At 40.3% G+C, this 22,900-nt stretch overlaps 1 protein-coding gene across 2 annotated transcripts in view; it reads right to left on the bottom strand.

Annotated features, from left to right (window-relative positions):
• Positions 1-9,864: 9,864 nt before the first annotated feature.
• CERS6 (ceramide synthase 6) overlaps positions 9,865-22,900 on the bottom strand; it is a 325,151-nt gene continuing 312,115 nt past the window's right edge. The window contains exons 9-11 of one of the 2 annotated variants that reach the window (XM_087435341.1): positions 19,270-19,426; positions 18,673-18,696; positions 9,865-15,641 (exon numbers count right to left, since the gene is read on the bottom strand). In XM_087435341.1, the coding sequence (XP_087291467.1) occupies positions 15,489-15,641; positions 18,673-18,696; positions 19,270-19,426 (334 nt within the window). In that variant the 3' untranslated portion in view covers positions 9,865-15,488. The remainder of the gene's footprint in view (positions 15,642-18,672; positions 18,697-19,269; positions 19,427-22,900) is intronic. The other variant, XM_087435342.1, reaches the window with a different exon arrangement.

Here is a 22,900-nt window from a genome sequence, read left to right as displayed (position 1 = left end):
GTGCCTCACGATTTCATTTGTCCCATTACTGATGGCATTTACTTGATTAAGATGGTGTCTGTCAGGCTTCACTGTAAAATTACTACTTTCACCTTTGCAGTTAGTAAATATTTTGTGGGCATGTATCTTGAAACCATGCAAACACCTCATTCCTCATCAAAACTTCATTTTATTCATTTATTAATTTATATGAACACACAGTTTCCCATTTCACTCAATGCATTATAATCAGTTACTATTATTAATTTTGATGCACAAAATGTCCCAGATTTGGCCAGCGAGAGCCTCTTCAACTTGGTTCTTTGTCCTTATACAATTTTTCCATCGTTCTTTGAGTACTTCCTTGCTTCCTGTCCCAACAAGATGTTCCATCCCAACCTGTGCTTTCTTGCCCAGCCCTGGATTCAGCCACTTCTTCAAGGAGCCTTGGTTCCTCTTAGTGGAGAATGGATTTAGGACGAATTTAGAAACCAAGACCTGGAGCTAGTTCTGCTCACTGGGGAGTCACTGGTTCCAGGCCCTAAGATGGACGGCTAGGGAATATATATAAATACACTCACTTATACACAGATATACGCTTATACTTATTTATTTTGATATCTATACATTGAAAACCGTGAGTTTACACGGATATGTATAATTTTAATCCAAATACTACTAAGTTTATTCAGTTTTCTCCCCCTCCATATTTGTAATTCCCTTTTCTAACAATGAGAACCTGTTTCCCGTTATCCTTAATATATTATAAATTTGATCAATCCCCCTGCATGTAGCCAATCTCGCACTGAAGCCACTCTGATTTTCCTTGCTCCGACTTCCCATGCCAGGCTGCTCCTCTGCAGGGATGCCCTCATCATCCTGCTCAGGCTCAATACTTCGTGCTGGGCTCCCGCTTGTGTGGACACCGTCTTCACGCTGCCCTGACTCTCCACGCTGTGCTGTCCTTCTCTGCAGACACCTCCATTAACCCCACTTGGCCTCTAGCACCCCACTCTGGGCCACCACGACTCCGCCACCTGGCATCAACATCCACCCTGCTCTGTCCCGGCCAAGGCTTTGGGACTGAACAGTTCCCAAACAGTTCCTGTTCTCTTTCCAGGAAGATAAGAGCAGAGAAGGAAAGGAAGAGAGAAAGAGGCAGAAGGGAAGGTCATCATTATCGTTAACATCATTGTATTTCTTCCTGTCTCTGTTATCACTGAGTGCTTTGCTGGCTTATCTTCTTCCTCATATCCCTCTGCTGTGGGCATTTCCCAAGGTTCCGTTTCAGTAGGCAACAGAGAAATGACTCAGAGCTCGGACTAAGTTATTTGCATCACTGCTTTCTGGCTCTGAGACCTTGGCAAGGTTCTTATCTTCTTTGTGCATCTGTCTTTTTATCTAAAAAAATGGAAATAATAAATAGTTATAGTCCCATTTTTCCAACTTTTGGTAGATATTCTGAATGAATGGGCTCTCATCAGCTCACATCAAAATGTAAAAATCAGCTCATTTATCCCTTCCGAAACTCATTCATCTTCCTGAAGCTCTCATTTCTGTAAACATATACATTCATTCTACAAGCATTTATTGAGTGCTTCTATGTAGCACATGTGGTGGGTAAGGATCCAGATATAAGAAGCAAGATCTTTGCTCCCAAGATGCTTACAATCAAGTGGGGGAGGTAGTGTGATAAGCACTCCGATGGAGTTAAATGGCTGTACCTTTTCTTCTCTGGGAAGAGTAATACATTCCAACAGGCTAAGGCTTTCTGAGAGGAGGTGATCCTAAAGGTAGTCCTGAAGGCCATACAAGAATTAACTAGATGGAGAAGAGGGAAAAATCTTTTGTGGCAGAGTGAGCAGCATGGCCAAAGCAGCATAGCACATTCTGAGACCATAGACTTGAGAGCCTACGGAGAGAGGCCGTTGGGAGGGATGAGGATGAAGTAAGAGGTGACAGGGGTCAGGCCACTAACAGCCAGGGGGCAATGCTAGGGGGCTCACTCACTGGTTCACACTATGCCCTTTGTCTCAAATGCCCTTCCTCTTCCCACTTGATTCATTCAAATCCTATCCAGTCTTGGCTTTCTCCATGAAACCTTTTATCCTCTGATCCTGAAGCAACTTCTCCCTCCTAGGACCTTTTCTGGCAATTACTATCCTAACAATATATTTGATATGATGGTGATAATAATGTGTTATATCTGTAGAGTAATTACTGTTTTCAAAAACCTTTCCCCTTCGGGCCGGCCCTGTGGCTTGGTGGTTAAGTGCGCGCGCTGCGATGCTGGTGGCCCGGGTTCGGATCCCGGGTGCGCATCGAGGCACCACTTCTCCGTTCATCCTGAGGCCGAGTCCCACATACAACAACTAGAAGGATGTGCAGCTACGACACACAACTATCCACTGGGGCTTTGGGAAAATAAAATAAATAAAATCTTTAAAAAAAAAAAAAAAAAAACCTTTCCCCTTTATCATAAAGTTTGACCTGCATAATAGAACAAGTGTCATTTCTTTTAGAGCTGCCTTAACCATTAACATAACTACTGCCTGTGCCCTGCCTAACTGGATTGAGAGCTCCTTTAATTCAGAAGCTTTGCCTTTGACTTCTTCACATCTCTCACAATGCCTAACATAATATCTCATTGAGAATTGGTGCTCAATACCCGTATTGACTTAATTTTGACGTGCATTTTATTGAGTTCATTAGCATTCTGGTTCCGTGTTTTTTTAGCTAGCATGGTATAAACTGTTTTACATGTCCTCAGAAATGACTTGTAAGTGATATAACCAAGAAATGGCAGCACTGGAAGTATAATACGTCCGGGCTCTGTTCTATGAACGATCTAGTGCCCTCAACTGAGAGAAAAAAACACTAATTGCTTTTAAAAACTCTAGGGACCCTTTTGAACTCATCTTTGGTAATATGGCTCCAACTGGCCTGGCATCCTACACATTGTTTGCTTACTAGCTTATCAGGTAGTTCCTAGCATCTGGGTCAGCAAAACTAACAGGAGCCAAGAGTTTAATCCTGATAAATCTAATTAACTGCTATGACTCAAGAAAAAGAAGGCTGGTAATTGCCATTTTATTTCCTATAACTTCGGCACTCTGCAGCACCCCATCCCTCACCCACCCCTAGGAGTATTTCCCTATGAGATTTTCAGCCCATTCTTAAAACTCAGACCTCTAAATAACTAGTTCCACTACCTGGATACCTTCCATCCTTCTAGTCTGCAATGTACTGAATTATTGAACTTCTTGAATGGATTCCTTTTGAACCTTGTTCTGACTTATGTACCTTTGCCCTTCCAAGCTCCCAGGGTTAGGTTGGGGAAGGAGGTGTGTGCTCTGCAAACTGGAACAATGCAGTGAACTTAGAAAACTGAGCTCAGTTGTTGATGTAATAGATTTATTGAGGCTCTTCCCTCAAAAGGGCCCCTGATGTAGTCAAGAGCACTAAACAATATAATGTTGAAAAGAGGGAAAATAGGGATGAAAACTACAGGAGTAAAAATCCAATATCCGTAAGGAAAAGTAAAGGAGGTAGACAAGAAAAAGTCAATAGGCGATCAAATGCAGTAGAAAGCTAGGCAGCCCAAGTGTTCAAGCAAATGCAAACATTGGAAGAAGCACAGTGTACCAGGAAGATATGTATAAGTTTTGAAATGACTCAGGTCTAAGGTCAAATCTCAACTCTACTGCTTGTAGTTATTGTAGAAGATAAGTTATTTAACTTCTCTGAGCCATAGTTTCTGCATCTGCGGGTTATGGGTGACAGTGGTGTGCTGGCAAATGTTTAAGAACTGATTTATCCAAATAAATAAATAAAACTCTGATTTGCAGCTTTTGGTGATTTCTGTAAAATAAATACTCCCACTGTGGCTGATTTCAAGCTATCAATGTAATGTTAAATACCTCAAGAACAAAAATGACAGTAAAATGAAGAGAAATAATTAGGAACAGATGCTTTTGAGTATGACATATTTTTAAATATAATTTTAAATTGTAAGTTGATGTAATTTTTAATAATGGCTGTTTAATAATCAGCTTGCAAAATTTCAGAAAATTTAATAATCAGCTCATACAGCTTTATTTAGGCAAGTGCTCTAGTGCTGTTGGCTGTGAGTTCAATGCTAATGAATTAACCATATATACAGGCATACCTTGGAGATATTGCAGATTTGGTTCCAGACTGCCACAATAAAGCAAATATTGCAATAAAGTGAGTCACCTGAATTCTTTGGTTTCTCAGTGCATGTAAAAGTTATGTTTACACTATACTGTAGTCTATTAGGAGTGTAATAGCATTACGTCTAAAAAAATGTACATACCTTTAGTATTGTATTTAATACCATAAAGTATTAAAAAATACTTTATTGCTAAAAAATGCAAACCATCATCTGAGCCTTCAGCGAGTCATAATGGTGGAGGGTCTTGTAAAAACCTCAATGTCTGCCGAAGTGCAATAAAGCAAAGCACAATACAAAACAAGGTATGCCTGCATTAAATAAGATATCTTTAAACAGAAGCATGCATAAAACAAGGTTATATATTAATCAGTTGATGAACATGTTGTGATCAGAGGCTTGCAGGAAGCTAACCCTGTATTTCTCCTAGGAGCAATGGTACGTGGTGACTTTATAGAACACCACTACTGTGAATAACGAGAATCGAGTGTATTACCTTTTTGGGGATGGCTTAATGGAGCTAGCTCTGCACTTAGCATGGTGTCTGGCACACAGTAGGAAAGCCCTAGGAGGTTTCTTCTCCTCCTCCTCTCACCTTCCCTGTGCTGGGTAGTGCTATGCTAACCCAGGCAGGCTCACTCAGATGCAACCAGGAGTTATGGAACCTGCAAAGTGAGTATTGTTATTGTTGGATACTCGCCTCCACCAGAGAGGTGCTTTGGAAATGTGATCATCCATCAATTTGCAGTCTGTGAGATGCCTTTGAACTACACAAAGACAGGTGCTAACAGTAAGAACAAAAAGAACTACAACCAGGCAGGAAGTTTGCCCTCCTGCCTAAGGTTCTTCCCTGGCCGATGATTGCCAATCTGTCACATTTTTTCAAGCTGCTTTCCTTGAAGGAATCTGGAGGCTTTTCCCGTCCCAGGCCTCGGCATCCTTACAGCAAAACCTCCTGCTTCTCATTCTCTGTCTGGACTTACTTCGTTGCCTGTGGGTGGAATCCTTATTTCATCCAATGGCCCCATGCCCATCACCCTGGCTTGTCGAGTGATGCCCACCACATGCCTGCAGACAACGCAGACCCACTTAAAGTTGGAGCAGTTTCTTTGGTCATGGTTAAGATGGGCATTATTTAGCCCATATTCTTCCTCTCATTAAAGAAGACAACCAATCAGATTATGCTACACCCTAAAAGGTTTCCCATTACTCTTACCCTACAACTCGCCCTCCTTACCATGGGACACAGGCCCCATATGATCTGTCCCTCCCTAACTTTCAAATGTCATCACCTGCATCCCTCCCTTGTTTATTTTGCTTCATCGTCTTGGCCTTGCTGCTCCTTGAACTTAAGCCTTTTCCCACCTTGGAGTCTTTGTACTGCAGGCTCCAATTGCCTGGTCTGCAACCACCCAAGATCCTCCCCTAGCTGCTCCCGTCAGTCAGGTCTTGGGCCAAATCACCTGTCCGTGAGGTGTCAGAGACCATCCAGTCTGAAGAGCCCTGGCAGTCATCATGCAATCACTATTTTTTCATTACTTTTGTCCTTTGTCACTATGTGAAATTATCTTGTATTATGGGCTGAATTGTGTCCCCCAAAATTCATGTTGAAGTTTTAACCCCTAGTACCTCAGGAGGTGGCTGTATTTGGAGACAGGGCCTTTAATGAGGTGATTAAAGTACCTTTCCCATTTATGCAATCTATGTACATATCCCTACCCAAACCTGGTGGTCTGGTGGCTAAGATTTGGCACTCCCACCGCTGCAGCCTGGCTTCATTTCCCAGTCACAGAACCACACATCCATCTGTCGCTTGTCATACTGTGGCAACTGCCTGTTGCTCTGATGCTGAAAGCTATGCCATGGGTATTTCAAATACCAGCAGGGTCACCCATGGTGGGCATATTTCCACAGAGCTTCCAGACAAGGAAAAAGGACCTGGCCACCCACTTTCAAGAAAAGATTGGCCACGAAAACCCTATGAATAGCAGTGGAACACTGTCTGATAAAGAGCCGGAAGGTGAGAGGATGGCGCAAAAAGACCAGGCAGGATCCCAGTCTGCTGTAGACAGGGTCGCTAGGAGCCAGAATCAATTTGATGGCACTAACAGTACAAGTACATATCCCTAAAAGCCTCAGGAATAGACTGTGTGTGTGAATCAATGTTTATTACAGAAAATAGAGGATGTTAACTTTTTGCCAAATTATGATACCCTTGAAACTTTGTTTTGTCCCTTTGGTCGGAAAAATGAGATTAATATAATAAAAATTTCATCGATGGTTAAAAAAAGAGGTGATTGAGGTAAACTGAGGCCCTTGGGGGGGGCCCTAATCCAGTATGGCTGCTGTCCTTAAAAGAAGAGATTGGGACACAGACAGACATACAGAAGAAAGACCATGTGAAGACACGGGGAGAAGATGGTCTACAAGCCAAGGAGAGAGGCCTCAGAGGACATCAACAGTGCCAACAACTTGATCTCGGACTTCTGGCCTCCAGAACCAGAGGAAATAAATTTCTGTTAAGTCAGCCAGTCTGTGATATTTTGTTATGGCAGCCCTAGCAAACTAATGCTCATTGTTTCTTTGTTTTGTTTTTTCCTTCTCTTACTAGATTGTAAATTCCATGAAAGCAGGAACCATATCTGTGTTATTTACCCTTCTACTCTTAGGGCCTACCACCTAGTGAGCTCTTAAGTGATTGAATGATGCATTCATGGACTTGAGCCTTTGTTGTTTAAGTTGTCTTTGGCTATGCAAATATTTTCATTATTCATTAAGTTAAAAAATAAATAAACCTCTTGCCTAAAGAATTGCTCCAAAACTTAGTCATAAGAGCCAGAGCTTAGACCCTCTCACCCCATTCACAATTCTGTCATTAATTCTCCAGTTCTTCAAAACCTTCTTTTCTCAGTTCCTCTCCATTTGTTTCCAGACACTTCTCTAGCCTCAGTCTTGTGTCTTCCTCCCCTGATGCACTTTATTCTCGGGTCTGGGATGCTGATTCAACAGGTGGCTTCCCTTACCTGAGCCCTGCCACAAAACCCCTCAGCTTCTGTGCCCGGAGCACCAGTGAGAGAAGCTGGCACCCACACAAGGAAATACTGAGTTCAGAGAGTTGGAGACAAAGTGCTTTTTCATGCTCATCTTGCTCCCTAACAGATGGAATGTTGATTGCTGACAGCTCATATCTTACCAGCAGTCTCCTAAGCAGATTCGTTTGTTTCTCCAACAAACATTTATTGCACCCTATTACATGCCAGGCCCTGGGTGAGGCTCCAGGAACACTAGCCTTATGCTGGTTTTTCTGTTTGCTCTCATCAGACCTCTGCTGTACGTGGTGGGGTGCTGACCTCTGCCGCCTACATCTCCCGGGGTCCCCATGGGCAGCTTTCTGGCTGAGTTCAGCCAATGGGTGGCACACCAAAGCAGGAAGAGAGAGATGTCAGGGTATTTGCTCCCCACCCAGGTTTACAGCCCCTGCAGGGCAGCCTCTCCTCCCCACCATGCCCTCTCTCTGGCCTCTGGTTACAGTCCAGGATGGTAATGGCTTCCCGTGCTTGCTGGCCTCTGGCTGCCTTGCCTTTTCATATTTGATCTTACAATCCTGCCCGTGCCTCTGACAGTAGTCCTTTTACTGAAGCTTCTTCAACCGAACATCTGACAGTGACCTCTGTTTCCTGCCTGGACTCTGACTGATACAGGCTTTATATAATCTTTTAGCTTCAATGTTTAGGAGTAATATGTTTTCTTTCCCCACGCTACAGCAGCTTTGGGGACAATCAAGGGTGTGGCACTCAGGCTCCAGTCACCGTGGTGATTGATTCTGAGGGACCACTCTGCATTCCAGTGCATCCTGGTGAGTGCACGACCCCCCTGCTGGGTTGTCCTGCCATCTTGCACTCTTGTTGGCACTGTAGCCACTGCTCCTGGTAAAGCAAGTGCAGGAGTGGTGGGAACAGAATTAGGGGGCTGAAATAACATGTGCCTAGGTTGTATGTGGCAGCCCGAGCATTCAGGAAGGGGGGCTGAGAGAAGCTGAGCTGCATTGTGGCAATTTGGGAGAGATGCTTGTAGAGTTAGACTATGCTATGTTTACAGATCCAGAAGAGTTCGTGGCTTCCCAAAGTGGTGCTTTTGATTATAGCCTTTTTGTGCCTCAGAGAAATTTTGGCAGTTTAATTTATTAGAATAAGAAGTCATGCTTGGAATCAGATTGTTGTTGGGGGGGGTTATAATACTTACAAGATTTTTAATAGGGTGTCTGCTTTATTTTTCATAATACTGGAGGTGGTGGTGGTGGGGTGTCTGGTTGAATCTCAGTGTTATTTTTATGGCTCTTGAGATATTAGATGACATAAGCTTAGAGCAGAAGAAGAGCAGCTGGGGAGAACAGTGCTACACAGGAAAGACAAAGAAAGCTGGAGAGAAGAGGGGGGCACAAACTCAGAGAGGATGATGTCAGCCAAGCTCCTATGAGATATATACACATGGGGAGGAATATATATTTGATATATATTTGAACTTATATCTGTATAAATCACAATTTTTTCCAGAATGAAGTACTACATAAAATTTAACATTTTTTTGTGTGTGTGAGGAAGATCAGCCCTGAGCTAACATCCATGCTAATCCTCCTCTTTTTGCTGAGGAAGACCGCCTCTGAGCTAACATCTATTGCCAATCCTCCTCCTTTTTTTCCCCCAAAGCCCCAGTAGATAGTTGTATGCCATAGTCGCACATCCTTCTAGATGCTGTATGTGGGACGCAGCCTCAGCATGGCCGGAGAAGCGATACGTCGGTGGGCGCCCGGGATCCGAACCTGGGCCGCCAGTAGCGGAGGGCGCACACTTAACCGCTAAGCCACAGGGCCAGCCCAACATTGAAGTTTTTATATCTTAATTTTCAAAGAGATACTATAACATATAGATGTTATATATATAACATATGAATATGTTATGACTTTGTTAAATTAACATTTGTTAAGTGGAGTACCGGGTGCCGAATAGTGAGCCGAGGTTCAACAACAGAACACAAGAGAAACTGAAATAGAGAGGTTTATTACTCACAGGTCCTGGAGGAGGTACATGGCATGCCTCGAGGGGCCACACAGGGAGGTCAAGGCAGGGAGCAGACAGAGAGAGAGACAGGATCAGGGGTACATGCCTTTATTAGGGTCTGTGGGTGGAATGCTTTGGGGTTCCTGGGCTAAGGCTGGATCGGTCAATTCAAACCAAAAGAGCAGGGTATTTGTAAGCCCCACAGGGGTCTTATCTAAGGGGCACATAAGGCATACAGGTGCCAGAGGCAGGAGAAACTGTTGTTCACAAGACTGTTGGGGAAGTCCTATCAGGAACTTACACTTCCTTGTGACTCTGCAGGCTGTATCCAGGGGCATGCACCTGCATGAGGGGCTAGTGTCAGTTTAAGGTCCCTGCGGGCCACCTGGCCAAACAAAATGGATGCCGAGGCAGCAATACCATGGACCAGCTTAACTAAATTCTCGACAAAATAACATATTATAACATATAAATATAACATTACTCTCTCAGTAATCATAGCAATTACTGGGATTTGAGGAGGCTTGCAAGAAACTAGCAGGATGATGTAAGCCCTGAAATAAATCTTGTCCAGGAAGGTGTGATGTGTTACCAACACAAGCTGGATAGTGCTTACAGAAAAGGGCATTTGCACTGTACTCTTAATACTTATCTTTATTATGAAAGTGTTTCCAACGTAAAATGATCCTCATAATAATGATTGCTTCCAGAGATCAAGAATGAATCATTATATTTTCATATAAAAATCAGCAAAACACAATAACAATACATAAAATAATTCTAAGTGGCTAACAGTACATCATTCCGTTTCTGACAGAGATGCTCAAGCACTGAATTGTCTGAAGAAAACAAGTAAGGTTTTGTCACCTATCCTAATTCTCACTGCAAGTTGAAAAAAATCAAATCCTGAAACTAACCACCTCCCCCTTGCATGACAACAAATGGCTATGGAGGTAACTGATTACACAGGCAAACAGAGAGTTGATGAAATCATGAGCTTAGAGGCTTTATGAAACTTTTGGAAATCAAACTTGAAGGGTGTTTTCCATGTTTAAATTAATGAAACTCTAAGTTAAAATTCCCGAATTGCCACATAACTGTTCCTATTACAGAGCTCATTTCTCTTTGGCAACTAATCTTTAAAAATCCCTAATGTTTTAAGGGCAGTTTTACGATGACAGTTGAAAAAATTACTGTAGGTCCAAAAAAACAATTTCTCTCTATAAAATCTAACTTTTCACTTAACATAGGAATCATACCAACAGCTGTTGTTCCCTAGTTTCCAGGCCACATAATACATACCAGAATAGGAAGCCAAGCTTTGTGGACCTGTTTTAGGGAAAACAGGTTCACAAGGGCACGATACTTATTAAGAAAAATATAATCAGGCAGAGAAGAAAGTGTGGCATGCAACTGATCCAAGGCTATCGGGATATCAATAGCAGAGAAATGACAATATTCTGGATTCCTTTTATCAAGACTTCCAGTAGGCTGAAAGGAATGTGAGTGAATGAGATAAACAAGACAGACTGTAGGCTAACAGTCCCCTCTCATCCTTCCTGGGCAATCTTGAGGATGCCTAGTCTTGTGCAGACACCATATGATATGCCATCTGGCTAAAGAGACTTTTATTTCTTTGATCCGATGGGGTCCTAGCTTGTGGCCATTCGGTAATGCCTTCCTTCCAAAGGCTTCAGGTTGAATTCAAGTTGGAAATACCTGGAAAAGACTAAGGTTCTTCTTTGGGTGTCTGTAGATCTTATTAACAGTTACTTATGATGTTTTATGTTCTCTAATACAATTTTCTCCATGAAAACCAGCATCTGGTATGCTCCCTCTGAATATGTATTAGAGGAGTTCCAACAGCAGAGTGGATAGGTCTCCTCAGCATCCACTGAGCGCCCCCTAGGGGAGGGGAGGGGACCGTGCACCAAAGGCAAACCACAGGGCCCTTTTCTGGCCTATTGCTATGAAGAACTAAAATGTGGCTGCAGTGAACCAGTGCTACTTACTGTCTGGCAATTTGAGAATGGCACAATTTCATTTTACTGACTCTGGGGACAACAATATCTTCATTTAAAAAAAAATCTTGCTGCATTTTGCATGACTTCAAGAACTATTTATGATTACTGAGAGTATTCCTTCCACAGACAGCATGCTAGACAGCAAGTACAATCACCAGAGCTAACAGCACTTTCTCTTTCCATACAAGTTACTTAGAAACTGAAAGTGCCTTGTCATCAATTTCTCATCAGACTGACTTGGATCTGATTTGATTTTTTTCTTCTTTGAATGTTAGAAACATTTCAGGGCTACTAATATTTATCTACAAGCAGAAATCAGCCAAAAAACAAAGAAAAAAATGTAAGCTAATTAGAATCTTAAGACCTCACATATCACATGAAATGTAAACATTTAACCTTTTATTTCCAAAGGATTTCTTGAAGCCTCTCTGGACATAATGGTATCAACACACATACTGATAAAGAGACTCTTTTAACACCTTTGGAATTATTCCATACACTTTTTATACTTCAAATTAAGAAAAAATACTCAAATATTCAGGCAACTTTGGCATTAATATTTCTAAGAGAGGGACAAAAATAACTATAATGCAAAATCATGAACAGATTGGGAACAATCATGGATGTCCACAAAGTTCTCTCAAAAGAGCTTTTTTGCAAAGACTCAGCTAAGCTGAAATGAAATCTCATTTTTCACTTTGGCCCAAATAACAATGAGGTTGAAATACACAGTGGATGATTCAGACCCTTTCTACCTAAGGTGAAAGCATCAGTTTGCTCAAATTCAAACTCTATCAAATACTCAGAATGGAAAGTTTGGCAACAGAACTGGACACTTTGAGGCTCACCCACCATTTTGACTAAAGGTGATCTGATCTTATCTCACTGCAGAGTTATTTCTCTCACCCAACTGCTTGCTTTCTTTGGAGAGCCTACTTTCCTTCCTCGTTCATCTTTGTCAGGTGCCTGTTCCATTACCTGATGGTACCTCAGGACATCATCTGTCTAGTACCCTAGCAAGAGTTGGGTGTTAACAAAATCCTACGTGAAGCAGCAATCATATGCATTTTTTCCAACATATAGTTTAATAATCCAAAATGCTGATAGTTGCTCCCCTATTCTCAACATTCATATGACTAAATTTGGAAATGAAAACTGCATTTGGCTTATATGCTGACAGGCCCTCTACAATCTGAACTCCGCCATATTTAGTTCTGAGGCTGAGAGGCTGAAAGGATTCTACCCCTCTCTGCATGTGGGAAGCATGAACAGGAAGTTGAGAGGGAGGCAGAAGTTTCTATTGTACATGGTGGATGGTTTCTACGAAAAGAAGATGGATAAGGATGAGTCAGTGATATTTTGGTTTTATCACGTTTTTGGAGGAACATACATGTACATACATAGATCACACATTTTTATATCATTTTTTGACCCAAGGCCAAATTCTACTCGATTTTCTACTTTTTCCCCATTAAGAGATCTAGAAAAGCATTAGAGAACAATGTTTTTATAACATTAGAGAATAAAATATTACTTTTTCTAGACCCCTTCCTACATACTCCTTTATACCCTGGGAAGGTTGAATGTGACAGGAGGAAGGAGATATCAATGGAGGCTAAGTTAATTAATGGGAAACAACACTTTCACTAACCTACAGTTGAATTTACAAAACACACTTCCAAAGCTGTGGCCTGGGACAGGTAGAAGATAAGAGATTTCACATATTTTTCTCCCTTAGGCTTATCAGGCCACCATGGGAAAGCAGTAGACAGAAAGATACTATTCTTCCCCTTAAAAGGCCTACAAACACCATTTTGATTAGTCAAAAGGAACTCTTTGCTTTAAAATGAAAAATGAAATAAAAATTGATACATAGAAGGTTGTGTTAAGTTAATGGCATCGGTCAGAGAGGCTCTGAGTATTCCCAGTCCTCTTTCTGAGCGATTTTTGGGCAAAACAAAAGATTATTTAGATTTGTCTTTGCTAAGGACAGACTCAATTTACTTCATTTTATGCAACTCTTCTAAACTCTTCCAAATTTTTCATTTACAAGTTGATTTTTTGAAAGTATTCTTCTGTTTTAAAGAGTGTCAGATGATCCAAATTTGAACACATGTGGTTCTCTGGTTTATTTCACCCATCGAGAGGACTTGCTCCAGACGCCAAAGCAAGGTATACTTCACTCTTCTGTTCCATATTTTAGTTGAAAAGAAAAGAAACTTTTACCTTCTCAAAATTTTTTAGCTATAACATGCTGGCCGTTGCTTTTTATATATCTGCATTTTAGCAGATGTTCAGATGACTACAAGTACTTTCGATGTTTTATGATTGGTCTTACAAATTCAAACCATACACAAATTACACTTCTAGACATATCCATGATTTGTGAAATGAAATCATAAAGCTTTAAAAGAAGAATTAGTTGCACTGTTTTCTCAATAAACAAGCAGACATATTTCCAAACCTCTTCAACTATTACTAGGCACCATACCAGAAACATACCATTTTGTAAATAGGTGGGGAAAGATTTAATATTACAGTGTGAGGTTTTTGTTTGGGAGCATTTTTTTAAACTATTAACTCACAGGTTGTACATTGTGGGCACAAAGCTTTTAATTTTTTCAAAAAATCAAATTGAATGTGAATGGCTCAGAGCACGACATGCATTCTCTAGTATTTTACTGTTGTCTTCAGGATGACCTGATTCACACATTTATATTTCTGCATTGTGGTTTTGGACTCTTTTAGATGATGGTCTTTTTGATTTATGAAATATTTATAATACCATTTTATTCCTTCTTACTAAAAGTTGGAAGAAAAGAGATAAAATCTTTGGTTTGTGTGTATGTTTTTCTTATCTACACATACATAACACTGCCATGGAGGAGACTATGGAAACTTATTTTCCAGTCATCTTTATCATTGCTGATATTTCCATTGTCCAGTAGAATTTTTATTGTTTTTCTGGAAATAGCTTTGTTTGAACAAAAATTCCTGGAAACTGAACAAGTCTTTAAAGAAGCAAACAAAAGCACTTCGAGTGCAACACTGAGAGACTGTAGAGAGATTCTAGTAACAGGAAAGTCATTCTGGGAAAAGGCAAAGGGTAAAATAGTCTTTCTCCCAGTGGCTTTATTTTGTTCAGAGAAAGAAAAACATCAATAGCAAATACTAGATAGGGCACTTTCTTGAAAGCTGGTTCCAATAGAGTGCTTTGCACTAGAGGTGACCTTTGCCAACTCTTGAAAGTCTCTTTTTTCTGTCCCAAAATATACTTAGCTTCTTTTCTTCAAGACATGATAGAAGACTGTGCTAATTACAGGGGTAGTGGTAAAATCTGGTTGAAATCAGCTGATCTCTTTATGATTTTCTCAGATCACAGGGCAAAATCCCAATATTAAGAGTGATTTTTTTTTTTTTGCTTATAACTATGACCTTAAGCAAATGTATTTCTCAGAGCCAGAGCACTGACCTCATAATTGAGAATAAAAAAATCTCTGTAACCCACAAGGTTAATTCCCAACTAGCTACCACACCCATTGAAGAAATCCTGGCTGTGTACACAAGAAATGAAGTCTATTCCAAAGCAATTTAATACAAAACAGTTTTTAAAAAGCCCTCCAATAACCATACTCTTTAATGTGAACTGCTAATTGACCATGAAGAGTGACAATTAAAAAACCTAGCTCATCTTGTTTAAACTTTATACTGGGAGAATGGTGACTGAGACTGTATAGGCCATTTCATAATGGGCACTAACACAAAGAAAGCAAACCCATTGGGAGCTGCATCAGAATCTTGTGCTGGGTTTTGATTGCTCTAAGAGACCAATTAAGCTGATGCTCCTAGCAGACTGAGTTACAGCAATAGGAAAGAGTAGAAGCAGATAGAGCATCTCCCTCACTGTTATGTACCCAGAGAGTAAAAGGAGTGAGGAAACCCTCTTTTGTCCACAGATTTACAAACAAATACAAAAAATAAATAATATTCTAAGACAGTACAAATGCAAATACTGTTCCCTTGTGTCAATTACATACAGCATGCCTACATATAGAGAATGGTAATTCTTCTTCATTCACAGACAGAACATATGGCAGTGCGCTATTCAAAATGCTTTGACAATCCTAATTTTTGTTTCTGGTGCTGAGATATTATGAAAGGAACTGCATTTGCAACTCATTAAATACTTCCAGGAACAAACAGTTCACTTTGTTCGGGACTTCTAGTTTTGAGGAATTAATCATCCGCGGAGCAAGGGCCGGTCAGGAGATACCCGTTGGTACCACTGGTCCCATTAGTGGTGGTCGCAGTGTGGAGGTTCTTCCCTGGAGGTTCCGAGTCTTCCTCATCTGAGCTAGACTCAATATCACTTCGATCATCCTTGGACACCTAGGGAAGTCAAGAAGAAGAGTGTAACCAGCTCCAAAGGAATCATCAAGATATGCAGAAGCACATGCAGTCATACATGAAGGGAAACAGATCCAAATGTTAAAAAATCAAAGATAGGAACACTGCCATGGTAATAAGTGCCCTTTCACTGGAGATAAACAAGTTGGGCGACAAAGTCAGTGTTCAAGGAATGTACGTGGATTTAGGCATCATAGGGGGCTGGACTTGCTGACCTCTTTAAGGTACCTTTCTTTCTTTCTTTTTTTTTTTTTGTGAGGAAGATCAGCCCTGAGCTAACATCCATTCTAATCCTCCTCTTTTTGCTGAGGAAGACCAACTCTGAGCTAACACCTATTGCCAATCCTCCTCCTCCCCACCACCCCAAAGCCCCAGTAGATAGTTGTATGTCATAGCTGCACATCCTTCTAGTTGCTGTATGTGGGACGTGGCCTCAGCATGGCTGGAGAAGCGGTGCATCAGTGCGCACCCGGGATCCGAACCCGGGCAGCCAGTAGCAGAGTGCGCTCACTTAACTGCTAAGCCACTGGGCTGGCCTTTAAGGTACCTTTTGATACTGAGAATGTTCTAGACCATGAATCCCACTCTTATTGGCAAAGTGGCATACTGTACTACTGGAATGGCTTTATAGGAATCTGATATAAATGGATCAATTTACTCTCTGATGATCACATTCTCCTTGAGAATCATTTAAAGTCAGCTCTCAATTAACCACACTAATGGAGATATTCACTAGCTCAGATGATTAAAACTCACTCTTATTTGGCTTTGTAATGCATTGTTTTATGAGTTAATTTGTTTTTCTTTTCTGTCTGATAGAATTCAGCAGAAATTTTGTTTTATATACTACATCACAACTAATGGCAGCAGGAGGCATTTTGGAAACCTGCTGAGTGAGGTCTAGTTTAAAATATTTCTCAAGGGCCGGCCCTGTGGCTTAGCGGTTAAGTGTGCGTGCTCCGCTGCTGGCGGCCCGGGTTCAGATCCCGGGTGCGCACCGACGCACGGCTTCTCCGGCCATGCTGAGGCCACATCCCATATACAGCAACTAGAAGGAGGTGCAGCTATGACATACAACTATCTACTGGGGCTTTGGGGGAAAAAAATAAATAGATAAAATATTTCTCAAGAAAAATCTACTGATTGATCATCATGAATTGGCTCTTGCCATTCCAGGGTTCTTCAATTCTCCATTCAGACTTATTAAGTAAGGAGGATGGCAAGATAAGGCACCAGGAAATAAATCTACACCTTACCATAAAGAATGAAAAAAGTCATCTGGTCTAGCAACGAAGTAATTTAGGGAGAAATTAAGGAAATACTCTACTGCTTTTAAAATTAAAATAGTTTGAACCTCCTACTCTGTAAGTCTAAATTATGGTAAGCATTTTTACTCAACAGGCATAAACACTCTTGAGTGATCACTGTTTACCCATTTTCTATTTGGGGTGGCAGTAGGGACCTGGTGGCCTGGCTTCATGGAAGTTTCCCCAATCCAGTTGCCTGTGATTCTCTAGGAGGTGGGTTGGGCAGGTTGGCAAAGTCCCCTGGGAGGTACATGAGCATTAACTGGGGGCTCTTCACATCACATGCTCTCTGTGTTACCACTACCTCCCAACTTGAGAACCTTGGAATCCACTTCTCTCCCACGTGGAGAAGCCACCATTACTGAGAGAATGTCATCTCTGTCAGGTGGGTGAGGACAAGAGAAAGTAAGAGCTGAGAACTGCTGCCCCATTCTAACCAGAGACAACTGAGTAAATATCGTAAAAATGGACCTCACTCCAATGCCCCCGGAGATGAGACTGAACTCACAAAGATGATCTCCAAGAAGACTTGGATACTGAAACACCAAAATGACTAGATTATAAGGATACTTTAATTTAAAAAAACATGGGTCACAAAGAAGGCATTAGAGTAAAGCTCCACTACATTTACAAATTCATTGGTCATAAATTAAGCTGCTAATAGGAAAGAAAACTCCAGCTTCAGAGAGTGATTAATTCACATTTGCATGCTTAGTAGATTATTTTTAATTGCATTGGAAAAAAAATCTATACTTATGTTACCTTCAAAGAAAGGAACAATTCATAATATCACAAAATAACCCACAGGAAAACAGAATCCATAACCCATGGCCAAGATGAATCCTACTGTCCTAGGTGAGCAGCAATGGCAGTTAAGATATTCTGAAGCCTGAGATCTGGAATAAATTGATGATCATCTTTTTGTAAAATTGAAGAAGTAAGTTGGAGAGAAGACGTCTGGTAGAAATATCAATGCAATAGGACACAAGTAATCTCATCCACGGTGTCCTTGCATCTTTAGTCATTGCTATTGTACTGAGAGTATTGTGCATGTTGATTTAATTTCTATTCAAACGAGGATAGGAGAATTTTTTAATAGAAATATGTGCCTATTGTAAAGAATAAGAGGTCACAGAGAAAAAATGAACTTTTGCTTCTAGACAATTAATTGATTAAAATATTTTGGATTTATATAGGAGCTGACATTGAGAACTGGCTTCACAGTGCATGACTAGGTGTCCTGAGCCCCTCTGTGGAAGTGGACAGCTCTGTTTATCTCACTGAGGACAAGATGATCAAGTGGTGCCCTGTGGCCCAGGGCACACCAGGCAAAGAGCAGATGCTCAGGCCTCCATTCCGGACCACGTTCATCCTCTCCCCAACTTAGTTCTCTTTCTCCTACTTCACTTCGGTTTATTTCTGTTTTTTAGCCAACATGTTAAGCACCAATGCAAGAAATTCTTCTCCTTCTCTGTTGGATCATGCAAAATTTAGCAGAATGCAAGCTCACACAAAAGGGCATTAACTGAGCTGTTCCTAGTATCCCTTGCAGCTGGTGGGAGCCACACCTCAGTTAGAGCCTCAGGTCAGTGCCAACTGATTAGACAGAACAATATGCATGGAAAGAAAAGTATCGGAATGCCCCTCTAACAGGCTAAAGTGGCATCCAGGACAAGGACAGAGAGAGAGAGGTGTGAGAAACTTACATGTAAAGGGTTCCACTTCCCAGCCTTCCAGGGTGGCAGAAGGAAGAGAACAAATAACGAAAGTAAGAAAATGTCACAGAGAACATTCCGGAAAAGTCATTGCTCTACACAGAGGGGTTGAGGCTCAAGAAACTTTATTTAAATCAGCCTCATGAGTCCATTTTTAGCCAAAGGGATTTAATTAAATTTTATTGGGAAAGTCATAAATGGGCATATTGCATAAAGCAACCCTTCTCATAAAAGGAAAGAAGTTATTAAATTTCTGTTCAGTATAAGTATAATCAGAGAAGGACCAAGGGAGACAGAAAGAGGGAGAGAAAGAACACAATAAATAACATATCATCATTAAATCTAAAATTATAAATGCAGATCATTGGGAATCATCATCAGCAAAGCAATGTTACAACTTAAAAACAGTGAACTAAATAGAAGGAAATGAACATTTATTTTGTATTTCCAGGAGGTTATGCTAAATTTTGAAGAAAAAAATACCAGTTTTGATGAAATTTGAAATAATAAATAATATTCTTATTGATTCAGAAGAACAAAAAACCATAATTTTCTGGGACATATTAGAAAGGGTGAGTTTTATCTTACCTTGCCTTTTGAAATAGCTTTGCAGGCTATTTTTACGATCAGGTAAGACCAGAAGCAGTTCAAGCCTTGTATTAGCAACAGCAGCAGGTTAAAAACCCACCAGGAAGGGTAAGGTCCAACGATCTCCCAACTTTCAAATAATGTGGTATTTAACACCCTGAGGAAAATGAGAAAGTAATCATTGAACACAAGTTTCCACTTTGCCTTCAAAGGAACTCTAGTTACTGTACAGAAACACAAAGTCACTGATATCCACTAACTACTTCCTCCCTGCCAGGATGGCCTGACCCAGTACTTAGAAGAGTCATCACCTGACCTGTTCCCCTGATGGCACAATATTCATTTTGATTCTAGCTTGCATAGTGTATTTATGTTCCCCTTTCACTTTTGTTGTCATTTCTTCCATTAATTTCCGTTAAGTTTGGGGTTGTGATTCTACCTCTAAGTACTTGCTCAAAAGCCTGTATTATCTTTGAAGCTGATCTTGGTCTTTAAATAGGTGTAAGGAATGCCACTTAATAACCTTACATTGCAAGAAATAGATTAATTAATTCCAGAAGTACTGTTAAGTTTACTTATGCCTAACACAGTGGGAGTTAGAATATACTTACCTAATTACTGCCCTCAAGTGGTTTATAGTCTAGTAGGGGAGCCCCTAGAGGGCTCTTAATTTTGTAAGCCTTCCCCTGGGAAAGAATTGACAATTAAAAGGTATCATTTTGAAGTGATGCCTTGAGATTAGTATCTGAAGAGTTTTTTAAAAAATTATTAGAATATAATGAATGCACTTAGTTTTAAGAGCTTGTACTTGAAGTAATTGGTTCTCTCTGTAATCCACCATCAGGACCAGGATGGAGCAGCCACCTGGGGCAGATCCATGAGTTCTGGTTTCAGTGCTTTGCTCTCATCCTCGGTGTGTCTGCTCCTAAGTCTTTGAAAGTTGACTCACATCTTCTGGACTCATACTGCTGCTACAGAAAAGCAAAGCACCCACAGAATTTTAGAATCACTTTTACTTCCTTGCTTTCATCCTTAGCTTACTGCAGGGTGATTTGGAGATCTAAGGGTGTTGACAAAACTCATCTAAGTGTATTTCCACCATGTGCCACCACAGCACTTTGCTGGGACCATAGAGGACAACAGTGTCAGGCGGAGAACACCTAGTGGCTAATAGGGAGGGATGAAAAGCTCTTGAATTTAAGACACAGACCACTCACACAAGAACAGAAGGTCAATACACAGATAACTTTCCTATAAGAAAGAGTTTAATGAGTGCTTTGATAGAGGTTAAGAAAAGTACTTTGCAAAGTCACAAAAGGAAAAAAAACCCAACTTATTTGCAGTTGGGATAAGAGGTAAAGAAAAAACGAGAATGAATAATAGACATAAACGGGTTCCCCATCCTCAACTTCAGCAGCTGCATTTACAGACCAGAATGAGATGAATAGAGTGTGTCTGTAACTCTGCCACACTAGTTGTCTGTCAAGAACAATGCAAAATAAATATGGATGTTAAAATCCTAAAATTAATAGGATGGAATTGAACTTGACAATTCATTAAAAGTATATTAGTCCATGCTATAGTATTATTCATTCTGGTGGAGGAGAACCAATATTAGGAAATCTAGTAATATAACATATCACACATCCCTAGGCCAAAGTGGTACAAACCTAATTATTTCACTAGCACTGAAAGACATTTGGTAATGTTCAAATTCCCCATTGCTGATGTTTAAAAATTAGAACTCAAAGGACTTAGCATGATTTTTCACCAACTCAAATCAGCAGTTGTCATTATATTTAACAAACACCAGAGTTATTTCCTTTATAATTAGGAACAAACCTCAGCCAGCCAGCATCATGATTATTATTTAACACTATTCCGCAAGTTCTGGATGTTGAGTGTGGTAGAAAGTTAAAGACTTCATTTCAAATACATAGACATTAAATCTCTACAACTATTTTAAAAACAACAAACAATCAAAATTTCCAATAATAGGGAATGGTAAAAAAAAAACTTAGTTTTGATTCTCATTCCAGAAATTATGATGTCATTCCAAGTTGTTAAACATGTTTCAAGAGTTTCTTATGATAGAGAAAAATCCATATCATTTCAACTCCATAAAATAAATAAATATATGCACATACACACAGAAAAAAAAAGAGAATAATACATCTTTGAAAGGAATTAAACAAAGCCAGTATAGACTTCGTTGGTGGGTTAGAGAATTTTATATTTTCTTCTCTACATTCTTCTGTTTTCCAAATCCATGCCAAATAATTAGAAAAAAAATACGTGTTATTTGTAAAAAGGAATAAATTATGATAATGCCTATATTCCTGCCTTGTTTATTACCCCAAGAGGCAGCCATCTCTTTAAACACTAGTTTGCCGGCCAGGGGACAACATGTCTAAACGTTAAGGTTCAATTCAGTGGCAGCAAGGGAGAACCCACGCACTCTCCGCTCTTCTATCTCCAGCGTGTTGCAAAACACCTGGAAGTGATATGCTCGCTAGGCATGTTGATTGATTGACTGTGTATTTGTTCAGTAATTAAATAAATAGGTACGTACAAGACAGCTCTGGAATATTAACAATAATTTTATTTCAGAACTGGCTCTGCTTCTTGACATACTACACACTTTGACATTCAGAGAGAATTAAGTTTCATTTGAAGAGAAAGAGGTCCTGTCGAAATAGCAATGATGATTGCATTATGCTATTCATTATAAATTGGCCTTTGCTGGATTAGAGGTTGAGAGCCTTTCTCACCATTATGATTTGCTTGGCTTAATTTGAACAGGGTGTCATGCCGTCGCTGGTGACATGACATTCACATTAATTTCTGAAATGCTGCATCAGAATTCATAGGCTTTGCCATGACAATCAGTGGCACCTCTGAGATGCTGCTCTAAAGTAATGGGATTTCTTTGAAAATTGACTTGGCTGCCTGTAGAGACACTTGGGAAAATACAATCAGTGCACCAAGCAGATATATGTCTTAGGGAGAAGCTTGGTAAGAAAAACAATATCTTAGGAATCTAGACTGGGGAAAGAGAGCTCATTATGCCACCTGGACTCCGAAAAACAGTAAACCCATGAAATGGGGCCTTTGTTTAGCTACAGTATGTTTCTGATGAGGAAACTCCCTTTTGGGAAAACTATTAAAATGGTGATTACAGGATTTTATCCTTTCTTGGGGTCAGGGTTCAGAGTATGTACTTTAATTGCAAATCTCTGGTAACAGAGTTCCAAATCTTTGAGCGAGGATTGATGGGAGGGGCCTGAGGGAGGCTGCTGGGATACTGGAAACATTCCATAGCTTGATCCAGGTGGTGATTATAAGGATTATACAAACATAAAAATTTACAAATGTAAAAATGTATCAAGCTGTATACTGAAGATTTGTGTACTACACTGTACATGTGAAGTACACCTCAATAAAATAAAATGGAAAAAAGTACTCTGTGGGCCAAACACTGCCCATTTGCAATCTCTGGCTTGCATAATTACTATAATATCAGTGGGGTTTTTTTCACACAATACTTTTCATTCAACAAGTGGCTTCTAAGAAAATGGATTTTTTTTCTTTCCCAAATAATAGTTAACCTACAGCATCAAACCTCCTACTG

The sequence above is a fragment of the Ceratotherium simum genome, chromosome 9, assembly GCF_057802395.1.
Source record: "Ceratotherium simum simum isolate JZ-2026a chromosome 9, ASM5780239v1, whole genome shotgun sequence".
Classification (NCBI taxonomy): domain Eukaryota; kingdom Metazoa; phylum Chordata; class Mammalia; order Perissodactyla; family Rhinocerotidae; genus Ceratotherium; species Ceratotherium simum.
Note: the sequence above shows the minus strand (reverse complement) of the source record. Positions and strands in the feature narration are given on the sequence as shown.